This window comes from Puma concolor, chromosome C2, assembly GCF_028749965.1.
Source record: "Puma concolor isolate L17-30 chromosome C2, mPumCon1.1.hap2, whole genome shotgun sequence".
Lineage (NCBI taxonomy): Eukaryota > Metazoa > Chordata > Mammalia > Carnivora > Felidae > Puma > Puma concolor.
The window spans coordinates 48924646-48940463 of record NC_141675.1 but is presented as its reverse complement, the minus strand read 5'-3'; the positions used below and the strand labels follow the sequence as shown (position 1 = coordinate 48940463).

The 15818-nt window shown below is 41.2% G+C and overlaps 1 protein-coding gene across 3 annotated transcripts in view; it reads right to left on the bottom strand.

The window, feature by feature from the left end:
* The window catches only part of ARHGEF26 (Rho guanine nucleotide exchange factor 26), a 128727-nt gene that overhangs the window by 12658 nt on the left and 100251 nt on the right, over nucleotides 1-15818 (bottom strand). For all 3 annotated transcript variants that reach the window (XM_025913370.2, XM_086674559.1, XM_086674558.1), the window contains one exon: nucleotides 2231-2440. In XM_025913370.2, the coding sequence (XP_025769155.2) occupies nucleotides 2231-2440 (210 nt within the window). The remainder of the gene's footprint in view (nucleotides 1-2230; nucleotides 2441-15818) is intronic.

Below are 15818 nucleotides of genomic sequence, written 5' to 3'. Positions count from 1 at the left end.
CACATAGGAGTCAGACCCATGGCTCATATCATTTATGGGTGACATAACTCAATATTCTGAGAACATTTATGATTGAGGAAATGAATATACGATTCAGTCCATGGCAAGATCAAAAGGCAAGAAGGTAAACAAATGCTACAGAATGTCCCAGAAAAGGATCTAGCCTTGGTATAAAAAGAACTGGACGTGTCGGTTTACTTCCTACTTTGCTGGAATAATCTCAGAAACAAGGGGTGGAGGTTACATAAATAATGAAAGAGACAGTCAGGAAAAGCTCTGCTGATACGTTGGCAAGACCTGAATATAGAACAAACAATCCTAAAAAAGAAAAAGAAAGAGAAAAAACAATCCTTATAAACACAGGAAAGGAAAACACAAAGCAAAACCAGCAACACTTTCACCATTACTAACTAAAACTGACAACTGAAAATCTGTTTGAGAATTCTCTAAAATCTCTGGATAAGCACTCATCTCCAAAGCCTTTAAAGACTTTTCACCCTTAAAATCATATAAGATCCAAAACTTAGACATACTAAATTCTCTTTTAAAGAGAGGCTTCCCCAGAGGAAGGCTGGGTTGGTCTTCACTGGACAAGAGGTTTAATCACTTCCAGAGTTGAAGAAATGCCTTCCTGAGCCCTGGTCTTACGTGTGCTGGTCATCTGCACAGACCAGCAATAGCACCCACCCAGAGGAGCAAATACAGGAACGTGCCTGGAATGCTGCAGGCTCCTTCAGCAATTTCATGGAAGAGCTCCAGGACCTTAAGAAAAGACATTTCTTTGTTTCGTAAAAAAACACATAGGATGAAGCTCCTTTTCTTATTCCCTCTACTAACTCTCAAGTTCATTTGGAATACTCTATTTTGGCAAATTTTCAAATCTCAAATGGAGTTTACATCAACCTATCCCTCTTGGTTTGCTTTAGCCTTTGAAAAGTTACTTCTAGTGCCAAAAAGATACGAAATGATCGTCGAAAACGTTTTATATGGATGCTTTGTAATTGTAATCTTTTTCTGATATCTCTCTTTAAAGACCCAGAAACACTGTTAAAATACTCTCAAGAGGTAGGGACACCTCTCTGGGTTTACTTTCATTAAGATTTTGCTACAGTCTCGGGGTTGTTATTCACCAGCTGCTGATCCATTTTAATTACACCACCTGGGAACCTTGGCAGATTTGGGTGGGAGGTATGCGTAGGATGATCCCTGAGGATAAAGAGTCAGAGAACTTCCCCTTTCCTCTACTGTTCCACCCAACATAATACCGGCCTGTGATGACTGTTTCAAGAGGAGGTCTCCAGCTTCCAAACAAATAAATTGCTCAACTGTCTCTAAATGGACCAAACCATGGGGGTAGACTTGAAAATTAAGCTCGCTTGGGGCGCCTGGGTGGCGCAGTCGGTTAAGCGTCCGACTTCAGCCAGGTCACGATCTCGCGGTCCGTGAGTTCGAGCCCCGCATCGGGCTCTGGGCTGATGGCTCAGAGCCTGGAGCCTGTTTCGGATTCTGTGTCTCCCTCTCTCTCTGCCCCTCCCCCGTTCATGCTCTGTCTCTCTCTGTCCCAAAAATAAATAAACATTGAAAAAAAAAAATTTAAAAAAAAAAAGAAAATTAAGCTCGCTTGCCTTCATCCATCCAGTGTGAGGACGGACTGCACCATGACCACTAGTACACCAGCAGACACACACAGCGGGACTCTCTATTTAGCCTTGGCATCAATTCTGATAGGAAAGTGGATTCATTAATGTTTCCCCAAACCAAGTATCTCTTTTGATAGAAATCATCAGGCTTTTTGCTGTCTAGCTGAAGGCAGGTGACTGCAAAATGGCCTTACCTCCTTTATCTGGGAAAACTTACAGCCTACGTGGAAACTACCAGGTGTCAACTACCCATGGCTCATGGGTCATATCTTTATCAATGATTAAAATAAAGTGATTTTTAAACCACTTTCTAAATATAAAAGCACACCACCTAAAGCACAATGCATCCATCAGGATTCATGAAGATGAATATAATAACACCCATCTCTCGAGATGTTGAGAGGATCACAATGAAAAGATGAGATTCTCCATGAAGCACCTAGACCCAGCATGTGGGGCATAATAGGTACTCAGCAAAAAATACATAGTAGCTACTGTTCACCAGTTTTTTAGAGAGTCTCAGACCAAGGGTAAGTAATTAGGGAAGAATGACACCAGATAATTCTGAAACCATCCCTGTCCGTACTTACTGTGTCTCAGCCCCTAGCAGCATTTCCACTTTCTCACTCGCATGGTTACTCAGGACTGTCAGAGTAAAGAGGTGGCTGGCAGAGCTCTGTCTTGAATAAAGCATTGTAGAACTGTTCTTCCCTGGAGAAGAATTAAGCTCTTCATTGTCACAAGATTCCACCAATAGCTGATCTCTTAAGGAATAATCATTGACGTTGTAACTTTCTTCACTAGAAGGAAAAGGGAAAAGAACATGTCAACAATTCAATGGATAAGACTGTGACACTGTCCATTTTCAAGTCACATTCAGGGAGAAGGTGATGGGGAGGAAGGAAGGATAGGAGGAGAATGATTTATTTAAAACTTTTTTTAATGATTATTTTTGAGACAGAGACAGAGCACATGTGAGGGAGGGGCAGAGAGAGAGGGAAACACAGAATCTGAAGCAGGCTCCAGGCTCTGAGCTCTCAGCACAGAGCCCGATGCGGGGCTTGAACTCACGAACCATGAGATTATGACGTGAGCCGAAGTCAGACGCTTAACCAACTGAGCCACCCAGGCATCCTGAAAATGATTTATTTTAAAATATGAACTAGAGGGGCGCTTGGGTGGCTCAGTTGGTTAGGCAACCGACTTTGGCTCAGGTCATGATCTCAGTTTGTGAGTTCGAGCCCCACGTCAGGCTCTGTGCTGACAGCTCAGAGCCTGGAGCCTGCTTCAGATTCTGTGTCTCCCCCTTTCTCTAGTCCTCCCTGCTCATGCTCTGTGTCTGTCTCTCAATGATAAATAAGTGTTAAAAATTTTTTTTAAATGAATGAGAATCTGAATTATATATACTGATTATGAATCAATATAATCCTCCCGAATTAAGCCTGTTAATTACTATTTTTCTGCAATGTATAAATTGTATCTCAGGTTTGAAAGCAATATTAAAAATAATGCTGGGGAAGGGGCACCTGGGTGGCTCAGTCGGTTAAGCATCCAACTTCAGCTCAGGTCATGATCTTGTGGTATGTGAGTTTGAGTCCTGCATCGGGCTCTGTGCTGACAGCTCAGAGCCTGGAGCCTGCTTCGGATTCTCTGTCTCCCTCTCTCTCTGCGCCTACCCAGCTTGTGCTCTCTCTTTCAAAAAAATAAACATTAAAAAAAAGTTTTTTTTAAAAATAATGCTAGGGGCACCTGAGTTGAGTGTTGGACATGGGCTCAGGTCATGATCTTGCAGTTTCTGAGTTTGAGCCCATTTCAGGCTTTCTACTGTTGGCCTGTCAGTGCAGAGCCCGCTTCAGATCCTCTGTCCCCCTCTCTCTGCCCCTCCGTGACTTGTGCACTCCAAAAAATAAATATTTAAAAACAAAACAAATAATGCTAAACTCTAGCTTTAATTTTACATTATCCTGGAACTGGATAATGTATTACAAGTGAGACACACATGCATAGTGGTAATGCTCGAACAGGCACACTTCCCCAGTCTTCCCTCTGTCCGCAGAATAAAGAGGGAGCCCCAAACCTACCCATGCTCTGGATAACAACAGCTCAGTCCCAGCCTCCAAACCACCAGGCACAGGAGGGAAGAAGAGCCTTGGAGATCTGCCTAAGCCATCCTTCTAACACACACAGCCTCACCACCTGCTTCAGAAACCACCAGGACTGATTTCTCTATCCCTGCTTATGCCCATGATCCCAGTATTCTCCATTCCCCTGGAATCTCATCCCCATAGCACTGTGAACACACCTAATCTGGCTCTATCTCCCTGAGCTCCTCAGCTTGTTCCTGAACCCCTTCTGTGTCCTCCAGAAATGGACCTCATATAGGGAATCCAGCAAAATCTTGTAAATCCTCAGCTTGTCCTTGAACCCCCCCTTTACTTTCTTGCCTTAACAGAAGCTTGGCTCTCCCTAGAAAACATGGCCTCCCCATAAGGCTTTCTATCAGCTGGTTTCTCATGCTGCTGCTAGACAGTGATCACTTCTTCCTCCCCAAAAGTCCTTAGCTTTGAAGCTCATGCTGTCCGGCTCTATCTCATAATCAAAGTCAAGGAAAGACTCCCAGTTGAGTTATCTACCCATATGAGTTTAGTTGCTGGCTCACGGTCCCCCTACAACACTAGTTTCTTAAATTTCCACACAGGGGAGACTTCCATTACCCCGGCTTGTCAGTTCCTTGACTTCCCCTTCCCCAACCATCTTACCTTCTGTCCTTCAGCTACCCCACCATCGTCATACCCTAGACCTTGTCATTGAAATCAACTGCAATGTCTCTGTAATCCCAATGTCAAACACCCTCTCCAACCATCTGTCTCTCCTACTCCCCTCTTCTTCTAATCCTCAACCCCAATGATTCTTTTTTTTTTAATTGTTTTTAACGAGTATTTATTTTTTAGAGAGAGAGATTCAGAGCATGAGAGGGGGAGAGGCAGAGAGAGAGGGAGACACAGAAACCGAAGGAGGCTCCAGGCTCTGAGCTGTCAGCACAAAGCCCGACACGGGGCTCAAACTCATGAACCATGAGATCATGACCTGAGCCTAAGTTGGACACTCAACCGACTGAGCCACCCAGGCGCCCCTCAACCCCAATGATTCTTTAGCCCACTGACCCTACCACCTTTCCCCTGTCCTTGAACCCTTTATGCTTACTAGATTACCCAGCTTGGATTTCTAGGGATGTAGTTATAATCACCACGTGTATACATGCTCATCTCTTTGGCAAATCCCAACCCTGGTTAGATACAGCTCTCCCTCTACTCCACATCTGTGCCCTTGCAGCTGAACATGGGAAAGCTCAAGAAAGAACTGCTGAATAAATGGATGACTATGCAATATATTCTAATATATTCTGGGAACAATATTGAATATTCACCTTATTTAAAATTTTTTTTTTCTCTTTTTTTTCAACGTTTATTTTTTTCTTTTTGGGACAGAGAGAGACAGAGCATGAACGGGGGAGGGGCAGAGAGAGAGGGAGACACAGAATCGGAAACAGGCTCCAGGCTCTGAGCCATCAGCCCAGAGCCTGATGCGGGGCTCGAACTCACGGACCGCGAGATCGTGACCTGGCTGAAGTCAGACGCTTAACCGACTGCGCCACCCAGGCGTCCCAAATATTCACCTTATTTAATAATAAATGCAAATGTATGAACCCAGGGGAGCTATGAGGAAATGAAACTCCTCATGCCCAACTACACTAGGCATTTCAGGATAGGCCGCTTTGCTCAAGATTTCTTAGAATTTCTTTCATTCAGTGGCGGACGTCTACCAGTCAACCACTCCCTTATAACTCTCCTTAGGAAAATTTATAAAATCTTTTCTAAAATTTAGTTTGGTATTCTCTCTTCAAAAGACAGCACACAGTTATTATCTATAAAAGCAAAATACTGCCTTCTGATCAAGTCTACTTGTTGCTACAGTAATAATCTGTATTAACTGGAAGTTCACATGGCAAGATCATTTCCAAAGCTTTCCTGAGACTGCCTGCAAACCAACACAGCCAGAGCCAGCATATATAAAATATTTCTCATATCAAAATAAGGTTTATCAAAGTTCACATGATTTTCATCAAAGGAGAAAGCAGAATAATACACTTTACAAACAAGTAAGGTTGTATTTTCAAAAGACCATGTGTACAAGAAACAAAGCAATTTTTGGCAGAGCAGGGAATGCTTATAATGTTGTCTAGAGATCTTAAACATGGAGTTAACAGCTCAGAACCCAGGATAAAAACCAAACCGCAAAAGAACACAAGCAGAGCCTCAACATCAAAAACGAGAAAGAACAAGAAGAACGAGGGCCTCCTTGTTGCCATCCTCTCTCTGTAGCTCTAGTTTTTTGGTCCAACTCACAAGTTAAACAAGATGACCTGTTAGCCAAAGACACCCATTTCCAGTTAAAAGGAATTCTGTTTTCTCAGAGAAATCCAAGCATCCTAATGTTGCGTATATGGGTGTTCAGGTAGTGCCCTAACCAATGACACTGCATAGGTATTCTTCATCTTTCCAAAGAAATAAAAGGCCAAGAAATGTATATGCCATAAGCCCATCATTCAAGAGGACTCAAGTTCCAAAAAGTTGTCGGCAGTGAAGTGGTTCCACCTATTTAAGACCAAGAGGTCACAGGAAAGCCATGTAAACTCTTATGAGTTAACTAGTTAAGTCTTCCTTTTCCTCTTAATTTTCTGAGTTCCTATTTTCCCCAGTGTTTGTGTCAGTATCCGCTAATGTGTTGCAATGATGCTCTGAATCTTTGTCTTTTGGAGGCAATTAAAGCCAGAAAAAGTAGAAAAATTAAGAGTTTTTTAATTGTTCTCTGGAGCAATGACAACTACAATGCCATTAAGAGTTGGGGTGACTATGTGACCTAGTTTATGCCTGTTATCCTCTCAAATGTCCAGTTTGGAAGATAAATTGTGGCCACTTTATTTTATAGCTATGTGACTTCACCTCGAGGTATCCATTTCTATACATCTGCACATTTGTGTCACAGAATAGGCCTGAACAGGGAACTTTTCCCACTCTTTGAATTTCTTGAATCCAAAATAGGACACAGGAAACACATTTGCTCTTTGTTGTTGTTAACTGATCCAATAGCAAGCATCCAATATTACTTCACCTAGACCTGTAAACTTCATTACACAATGTTTACAAACTTCTTCACTACTCTTAATATGTTTATATTTTAAAAACCTTGGTTTCATTGAACAGTAAATCAATTATTTATTCTCACCCTCTATTATTCAAACCAACTGAAACAAAAACTAAAAAGCCATTCCCTCTTGCTAACACATCTGTGTTCTCTCTCTCTCTCTCTCTCTCACACACTCACACACACACACACACACACACACACACACTCTCAATCTCATAAAGGTTCAAAACAATCCTACTTTCTCCTCTGAATCTGCTAACTATTGGATAAAACTCATTCTCCTAATGTCAGTCGGCACCTCTCTCTCATGCTAATACAAAAGGAAAAATCTGTGTTAAGATAAGTGCCTGAGCAGAAGGAAGAGGGGAGAATCCATAGCCAGATGCAGCTATTTACAAACCTACTTCCCTCCTCTGCTTACTCACCCATGTCCAATAAGTATAACAGAGGCTAAGCTGGGGTGGGTAAGAAACCCCTTTCCTGAGGGAAGTTGATGCTAATCAGACTTCCCCATGTTTGTCTCTATCATTTAACAAACATATGGTTTACATGGTCTCCGAAACAATTTGGATCATGTAATTAGGAAGTTAAATTGCACAGAAAAAGGCAAATGGAAAAACCACCTTTCCTTGCATGGAGAAGTTTATATGTAGACTTCCTTTGATTGTCTTATGTGTGCTCCAAGTTTGCCAGCTGCTCATCAAGGCTGTCTGCTTTGTGCAAGCAGGACCCCTATCAGGTGCAGCAATCACATCTATAGACGTCCGTTGCTCTGCCATGTAAACAGTGACGGATCTCGCTGTTGAAATCTACTTAAAGTCCTAGTAACCTCTGCTGAGATTCCATTCTTTCCTTTCTTTTTTTTTTTTTGTTTCTTTTTTTTCTCTTCCCTTCCCTTCCTTTTCTTCCCTTCCCTTCCTTTTTCTTCCCTTCCCTTTCTCTCACCAGATAGAGAGCTATCAGTAGAGAACAGGATCTGGTGGTAAATACATACCTCAATTATTCTTCCCTCAGGAAGGCATTCTTTTGTTAAGCAGTTCAAATAGTGTGTGGTCCTACCATATGCAACCTAATGAAGAGGGTTAAAAGATGACATACCTTATTGTGAATAGTGGCTTTCTTAAAAAGATTATTATGGATCACTTTTAACTTTCTGCCCCATCAATTTCTAGAAAGGCTGGGATTTTTCATACTGGGCCTCTATTTATTACTTTTAAATCAGGATATTTCACAACTGCATACAACAGGCACTTTTTTTTTTTTATTATTGTTTATCTATTTTTGAGGCAGAGAGAGACAGAGCACCAGCAGGGAAGGGGCAGAGAGAGAGAGACACACACACAGAATCTGAAGTAGGCTCTAGGCTCTGAGCTGTCAGCACAGAGCCCAACGCGGGTCTTGAACTCACGAATCCGTAAGACCAAGACCTGAGCTGAAGTCGACGCTTCACCAACTGAGCCACCCAGGCGCCCCAACAGGCACACATTTTTAAAATACCAAAGCCACATATATACATATGCATTAGTGAGTGTAGCAGGACAGATACCAACCTCAGCACAGGAGTTACTCTGGGGAGGAAGAGGAGGAAGAGGAAGATGAGATGATGGTGGAGATACTATGGATGTACCCGCAGTATTACATCAGGGCTTTTTTGTTTAAAAAGGAATGATCTGACAGTAATATGGCAAAAAGTTAATGTCTATTATATCTGGATGATAGGTATGTTAGTGTTTGATAAGAAAAACTTAAAGAATAATAAATGCATCGTGTCTGTGGATGTTTAAGGGTACAGTTGAAGTGACTATTGCACAATGGAATTTTTCTGGACCTACAGAAAAAGGATTATTTGCAGATGACATCATTGCCTGAAAAGATATTACAAAGTAAGAGTGAATTCAATAAAGTAGTTGCGTTGAGACAAAAACACAAAAAACCAAAAACAAAACAAAACAAAACAAAAAAAAGCTTTTCTATATATGACTGACACATGGTTAGAAAATGTAATAAAGTAAGTCATCTTATTTATAAGAGCCACAAAACCCATAAAATATTTAGGATTAAGCCTAACAAGTTTCTGCTATATGAAAACAGTTTCTGCTATATTTCAGAAGAAAGCCTGAATGGATACAGAAGTTTGATATTATAGAGGTTCCAATTCTTTCTAAATTAAAATATAACTTTATCATATCACAACAAAGTACAAACAGGGTTTTTTGGGATGTGGTGAAGAATGGGAACAGTCAAGCTGATCTTTGTAAAACATACAAAAAATAAACACGTAAATACAGTCAGAAAGATTATGGAAAAGAATGAGAGCCATCCAGCCTTATGACATATTAAAAGCATATTGTAAAACTACAGTAATTCGAAGACTGGGCCTGGGGATGAACTGACAGATGGGTTAGTGAAACAGAGGAGTGGGTTCATGAACTGATCCAAACACATCTGGGAATTTAGGACATGGTAGAGGTGACATTTCAAATCTGTAGGAAATTGACAGGTTAGTCAACAAATAATATTGGAACATCTGAAGAAACATCTGGAAAAAAAAATTTTTGGATCCCAATCTCATTCAGTAACCAGGATCATCTCCTTGGACCCAAGCTCTGGGTCCATTAAGAGTCATGAGGAAGAGGTGGTGACAGAACAGGTCTTTCTCCTAGGCACAGACCCATCTGGACTTGCCTTGTGATTGGAGGTGGGGGGTACTCTTAAACATGCAAATATCTTAGAGAGAGTTCCCAACTTAACCTTTATTAGCAAACCCTTTACTTTAAGTACATAATAAGGATGACCAGGAAGGGGAAATAGGCTAGTTGACCAAGATGGAGCCATACATATGAAAGGAAAGATGTGATGGGGGAAGTGAGGGGAAGGGTTGATTGTGAAGGCCAGCTTTCCCACAACCCACTGCTCCTCAGCCCTAGGAGTTGTCTCATATTTTACCATGGCATTGGTATGGGACTTTCTTTTACAGCCAAAATCTGACAGATGGAAACCCAACTAGCACCTCCAATTCTTCTTTTCATAAGAGTTAAATTTAAAAGAATTGATGCTATCAATGAATTATCCAAAACAATATGATTTTTCGCATACATCAAGATAGTGATGTTTATTTTTTACCTATGCAGTAAGTAGCTCCAGAGACTTTGTTTAAAACATGCACACAGTTGCCCTGTCCTGAAAAACCTTCACTTGAATCTGCTGGTGCAAGACAGATGTCTCCTGAGCTACTCACTGCCTGCATTTTTGGTTTCTCAGACCCTGTGTCTACGTGCCAGTGAAAGTGCTCCCCAAGGCCAGCATGGCCCAGCATCCCACCAAACCCAATGACTTGAATTTCACCACTATTCTTGACATCTACAAAATTTGATGATGTGGAGTACTGTGACATCCTGAAACTCTACCTTCCTCTTCTCATGCTTGTGTAACATTTCTAAGTCATCCTCCTTTTGGGTCATTCTCCAAGATCCTCTCCTAGACCCCTGCTGTTCTCTCAGGATTTATAATGGCTCTCCCATTCTCCCCGCCTGTTGATTCACACGACTGGATGAGGTTTGATAAAATTAGAGTTTCTTCCTATTTTCCTTTAAGACATGCATATGAATTCCTCTGGTGCAAATTTCCATTAATTTCTCTTCTCCTTCCGAAAACATGATTTCTAAATCCCTATATCTGATCTTGTGCTTAACTAGAATAAAAATACCCTAGTTAACATTTCTGGAATGGAGACTATTGGTCTATACTGAAATTTATTTTGAGTTAAGAGATTGAAACATTATGTCACATGACTGACATTGATTTTACTAAACTTTAACGCTTAGTTTTAGAATAATACAAACAAGTATTTAGTGAAATAATGTGCAATTTTAAAGTAATGAAGTACAACAGGTAAGAGTAGAGACTTGATTTAGAATGCCTGGTGAGAATCCCAATTCTATCACTTACTCACTTCATGATCTTGAGCACATTACTGATCCCCTTGGTGTTTTAACTTTCTCATCTGTAAAATGGGGATCACAATACCAATCTCCTTGGATTGTTGTGAGAACTAAGTGATATATTTATTACTTGTAAATATAAGTCATATATTATTTTGTTGGAAGTAAAGTTCTTAGAGTCATGCCTGACTCACAACCAGTAAATGTTAGCTATTATTTTTAATTTTCCTGACAGATCATGCATTTCAATTGCTTGACATTTTGTTCAAGGCTTGATAATTGCATGCACTTTGCAAATGGGCAAGTGAACAGAGCACAACTTGAACTAAATATGTATCTCAAGAAATTCATAATATGGCAAGTACTCCAACAAAACAAGGCATGGTATTTATCCAGAAACTGAGTTCAGTCTTACTTGTTCAGTCCTTCAAAACAATTCTGAAGACTAACAAACATGCCATATGCTTGCTATTTCATTGTCAAGAATATAACAAATAGTTGTAAGGACCACATTTGTTGGTAAGATAAGGATCTGCTGTGATTCATGGTCACCAAAAAACATGACTAGTGACGCATCACAGGACTAGAAAGGCCTCATTCCTCTCAACACCGATCTCCAGATTCCACAGCCCAGGATCCTGTGCCCATGGGATGCCCTGAACCCATGGTCCTTAAAAACAGGAGATGGGCAAGTGCAAGAGGCTGTTACCAACTTCCTGAAGCTTTCTCTCTGGCATAACTACAACTAAGCAAGCTCTAAAGAGCAAGTAGGCAGCCTCTTAAATTGGCAACAGGATTACTACAAATTACTAAGTAATCTTCATACTCAGGTTTACTTCCATTGGCTTCCTCGAATGAAAGGAAAAAAATACACCGAATTCACTTTTTTCAGCCACAAACTTATACTGTCTCCTAATCAGTTGTGAGGGATATTGCAAGACAATTGATACTAGAGAAGTGTACACATGAGTAATATCAACTTATAAAGGAATAAACGTAGATCAATGGTTATCCTTGCCATCTGACAAGAACGGGGAGGGAGAGGCACTGAGTTAAACATGTGTATTTCTAAGATCATGTATTGGGGGCCATAAATCATGTCTGACTCCACAGTGTACCACAACCTTCAGATGTATAGCAATGGCTAAAGGTCTCAAACCATTTTTTAAAACTGTAAAATAATCTAGAAGAAGGGCAATAACTTAATTTGTGCCAAGATCCTTAGAGAAAAATACAATGTCTAGGGATAATAATGATACTCAGCATGTATCAGTCACATAGCAGAGACTATTTGCTGTCTTTATGTGCATTATCTTATTTAATTCTCACAGAAATTCCATGAAGATGATGAACCATTAGACCCATTTTACAGATGATAATACTGAGGCTCTAAAAGATTAACAGTAACTTGCCCAAGGTCACATGGCCAGGACTTGAGCCCAGTTCTACTCAACCCCAGACATTGATATTGTGCTTCCCAGTCACCACAGATTTCAACATTGAACAGCAATGTCAACTCTTCCTACAAATTAGAGGAAATGATACCCAAACCACTCAATCTTTAACCAAGATTCTCTTAAAAGTTAATTTCCTGAGGAAGAAATTTATTCTGCAGAGGAAGAGAGACAATGTCAGGTGACTTGAGCTCTCTATAATAGATAAGACTTCAAAATGGAAAAACTCAAAACGAGGTCAAGCCAGGCTGTGACCCTTTGCAGGGAGCCTGCACAGCTTTAAGCCACTGGGCATTCAAACTGCTTGGGAACACTCAAGTTCTAACTTAAGTCCCTGAACTTGTGGATCATGATCTGGTAATAATCCATTATAGAAAATCCTTTTTTAAGCCCTCAGGATTTGTAATGTATCTTAGAGTTCAAGTTATGTCAATATATGTAACATTATGGAACCAGGAATCAGGAAATGAAAACCTACTGCCTTAAATGTCTTCAGGAAGGAAATGTTACAAAAAGGAAACTCTCTTCCCTGTACTCTGATGCTAGATTATCTAAAACGCAGAGGAAAGCTCGCAAATGCAATTTGGTACCGGTTCTAATTTCCTCCTAAGATTAGTAAGGCTGTTTCTCAAAATAAAAGGTGCAAGCTTCTAGGCTGTATTTCCCCAATGACATTACAGGATGAGGAAAGGTGAAAATATTCTAGAAAAATAAAGTTAAAACATAATGAACATAAAGAAATTGTTTAGAGAGGAGGCTTTGGAGTCAGAGACTCAGATTAGAATCCTGGGTCTTTTCTGAAGGACCTTGGAAGAGCCTTTCTCTCTCTGCCTCCGTGTCCACAGTCGTAAAGTGGAAATACTACTAATACTACATTGCTATAGCAACTCGACAGTATGTTGCATATGCACTCTGTGTACTGTACGTGCTCGATAATATGGGTTCTTGTCATCATTATTACTATCACAACTCACCTAACTGCAGGAAGTACCCGAAAACATCAGGGCTGGATCATTCGTGGGCAGAGAATTGAGAAGAATGAAAACACAAATCAGAACATGACTATACTTACTATACTTTCTTGTTATAGATAACAAGACTAGACTAGATTTCTGCATTCTTTTGGTGCTGTGCAGGACACCCAGACCCGGCCCATATATCTGTGTGCTTCAAACATGCTGGAGGACACATCTGGGCTGGTGGGAACAAAAAGGTACTACCAAGATACTCACATGAACCACAGCTGGATGACTAACACCAGCCAAAAGGAAGTGGGTTCCGAGTCTCCAATCACTTCCGGCCTCTTTGAACTAATGCCCCACCCCCTTCCTGCATTTATCTGAAAGGCAAGGCATTAGTTCTTTTACAGAGCTCTTCTTTTTTTCCCCACACTACTTGTATGTTAGTGTTCTCTGGAAAAGATGATTTCCCGGTTGTGGCTGGAACTGTCTATCATCTAATCCGCTGTCAGCCTCCCCTGCTTCTTGTCTACCAAGTCCCAGTGTGTCCAGCTGCAGGGGGTGCAGCATGGCTGAACCTGAACAATCATGGCTCTCCTGTTCCCCTTTGTCTTATGCTGGCGTTCCCAGCCTCTCTTCTACTGATGACAAGTCTTGTGACCCAAGACTGACCCATGAAACATAAGAAGCCTCCCGGGCACTGTCTGGGAAAGGTTTTCCTCTGCTGATAAAAAAGAAAAGCCACTTAAGGAAGGAGTCCCTTTGGTCAGCCTTTCCTTCTCAGCCTTGCCTCCCTGCTAGGTGTTTGAATGAAGTCATGATGTTTGGACCTGCAGAAACCAGCTGCAGCCCTGAAGCTATATGCATGGGGGCGAAAAGTAAAAAGAGCTCGCTGCATGCAGGTGAAGAAGAGATGGGGTTGGGTTACTCACGACACTGGACCCAGACTGCCTCCCCTTAGTCACATGTTTGCCTACAGAAGTAAATGTCTTCAGTGTTTGAGCCACTGTTATTTGAAGATTCTGTTACATATTAAAAAAAGCTTTCCTAAGTGATCCAACATTGAATCTCTCAAAGAGAAATGGAGTACGCAGGGTTTCCCAAGCTCACCTGACTTGGGGTGTGTGTGTGTGTGTGTGTGTGTGTGTGTGTGTGTGTGTGTGTGAAAGAGAGAGAGAGAGAGAGAGAGACAGAGACAGATAAGTGAACAGTTTTTTTACTTAAACTCCTTGGTATAACTATACTTTTACTTGCAGCTCAAAACATTAATTGATACAATAGTACAAAATAAAAGCAGGTCTGAAAACACTTTCTCTATAAAGCAGTTTTGCAAATACAGTCCTAAATTTTTTTGAAAGTGAGGTTATGTGGCATCACTGGGTAAGTTTATAGGTAAAGCTCAGAGATATGAAAAGCCACGTGATAAACACAGGTCCAGATTTGTATTTGCCAAAGTTAATTAAGGTTAATATATAATGGGACACATGGGTGGCGCAGTCAGTTGACCATCTGACACTTGATTTTGACTCAGATCAGCATCCTATAGTTATCGGATCGAGCCCTGTGTCAGGCTTAAGATCTCAATCTCTCTCTCTCTCTCTCTCCCCCTTTCCATCTGCCCCTCTTTCCTGCTTGCACTCTCTCTTTGAATATTTTTTTTTTTAGTGTTTATTTTTGAGAGAGAGGGAGACACAGAATCCAAAGCAGGCTCCAGAGTCTGAGCTGTCAGCACAGAGCCAAACATGGGGCTTGAACTCACGGACTGTGAGATCATAAGCTGAGCCGAAGTCAGACGCTTAACTGACTGAGCCACCGAGGTACCACCCCCTTTCTAAAATCAAATAAACAAACAAATAAATAAATAGGAATCTGTAATGGAGAATACAAAAAAAAATCATCTTTTAAAAATAAGGGAGAATTCAAAGTAATTTTAGCTTGGGGATGGAATGCAGGGGTCTGCCCATTGAGTAATGCATTCACTCAAACTGTTTATATTTACACAATCGGTTCCAATTTAACAGATATTTATAAATGATCATTATGGGCCAGGTGCTGGGCTATGCACTGAGGATACAAAGGTCAACAAGACAGATATGAACACCCAGTAACACAAATGTTACCACAGAGAAAGTACAGGGTTTTATGGGACCATAAAGCAACAGAACTGAACCCACTCCAGAGGACTGGATCATAGCACCCAGGGGGTGTGACAATTAAAACCTAAAGAATAAAAAGGGCTTTGCCTAGAAAAGGCTTGGGTGGAGTGGATCAGTGGGGAGGGAGAGAATCCAGGCAAAGAAACATGTGCCAGGTCCTGGTGGCTAAAAAGGGGTTCAGTGAGGCTAGTGCAAGGTAAGGCCACAGAAGGGCCATCTACAAGGATGAACTGAGTAGATGTGCCTTTCAAAAAGCACACTCTAAAAAACTAAAATAAGAAGATAAGAAGCAGACTCTGGCTGTGGAACGTAAAGTGGACGGAGGACGGTGGCAGGACTCCAGTCGGGTGTGTGTCACAGGTGAATTCAAGGTGGCCCCACAAGGGCAGTAGCCCTGTGAGAGGAGAAAAGCAATTTCACGGGCGGCTTACGAGGTCGGTATTGGCTGGGCAGGGGAGCA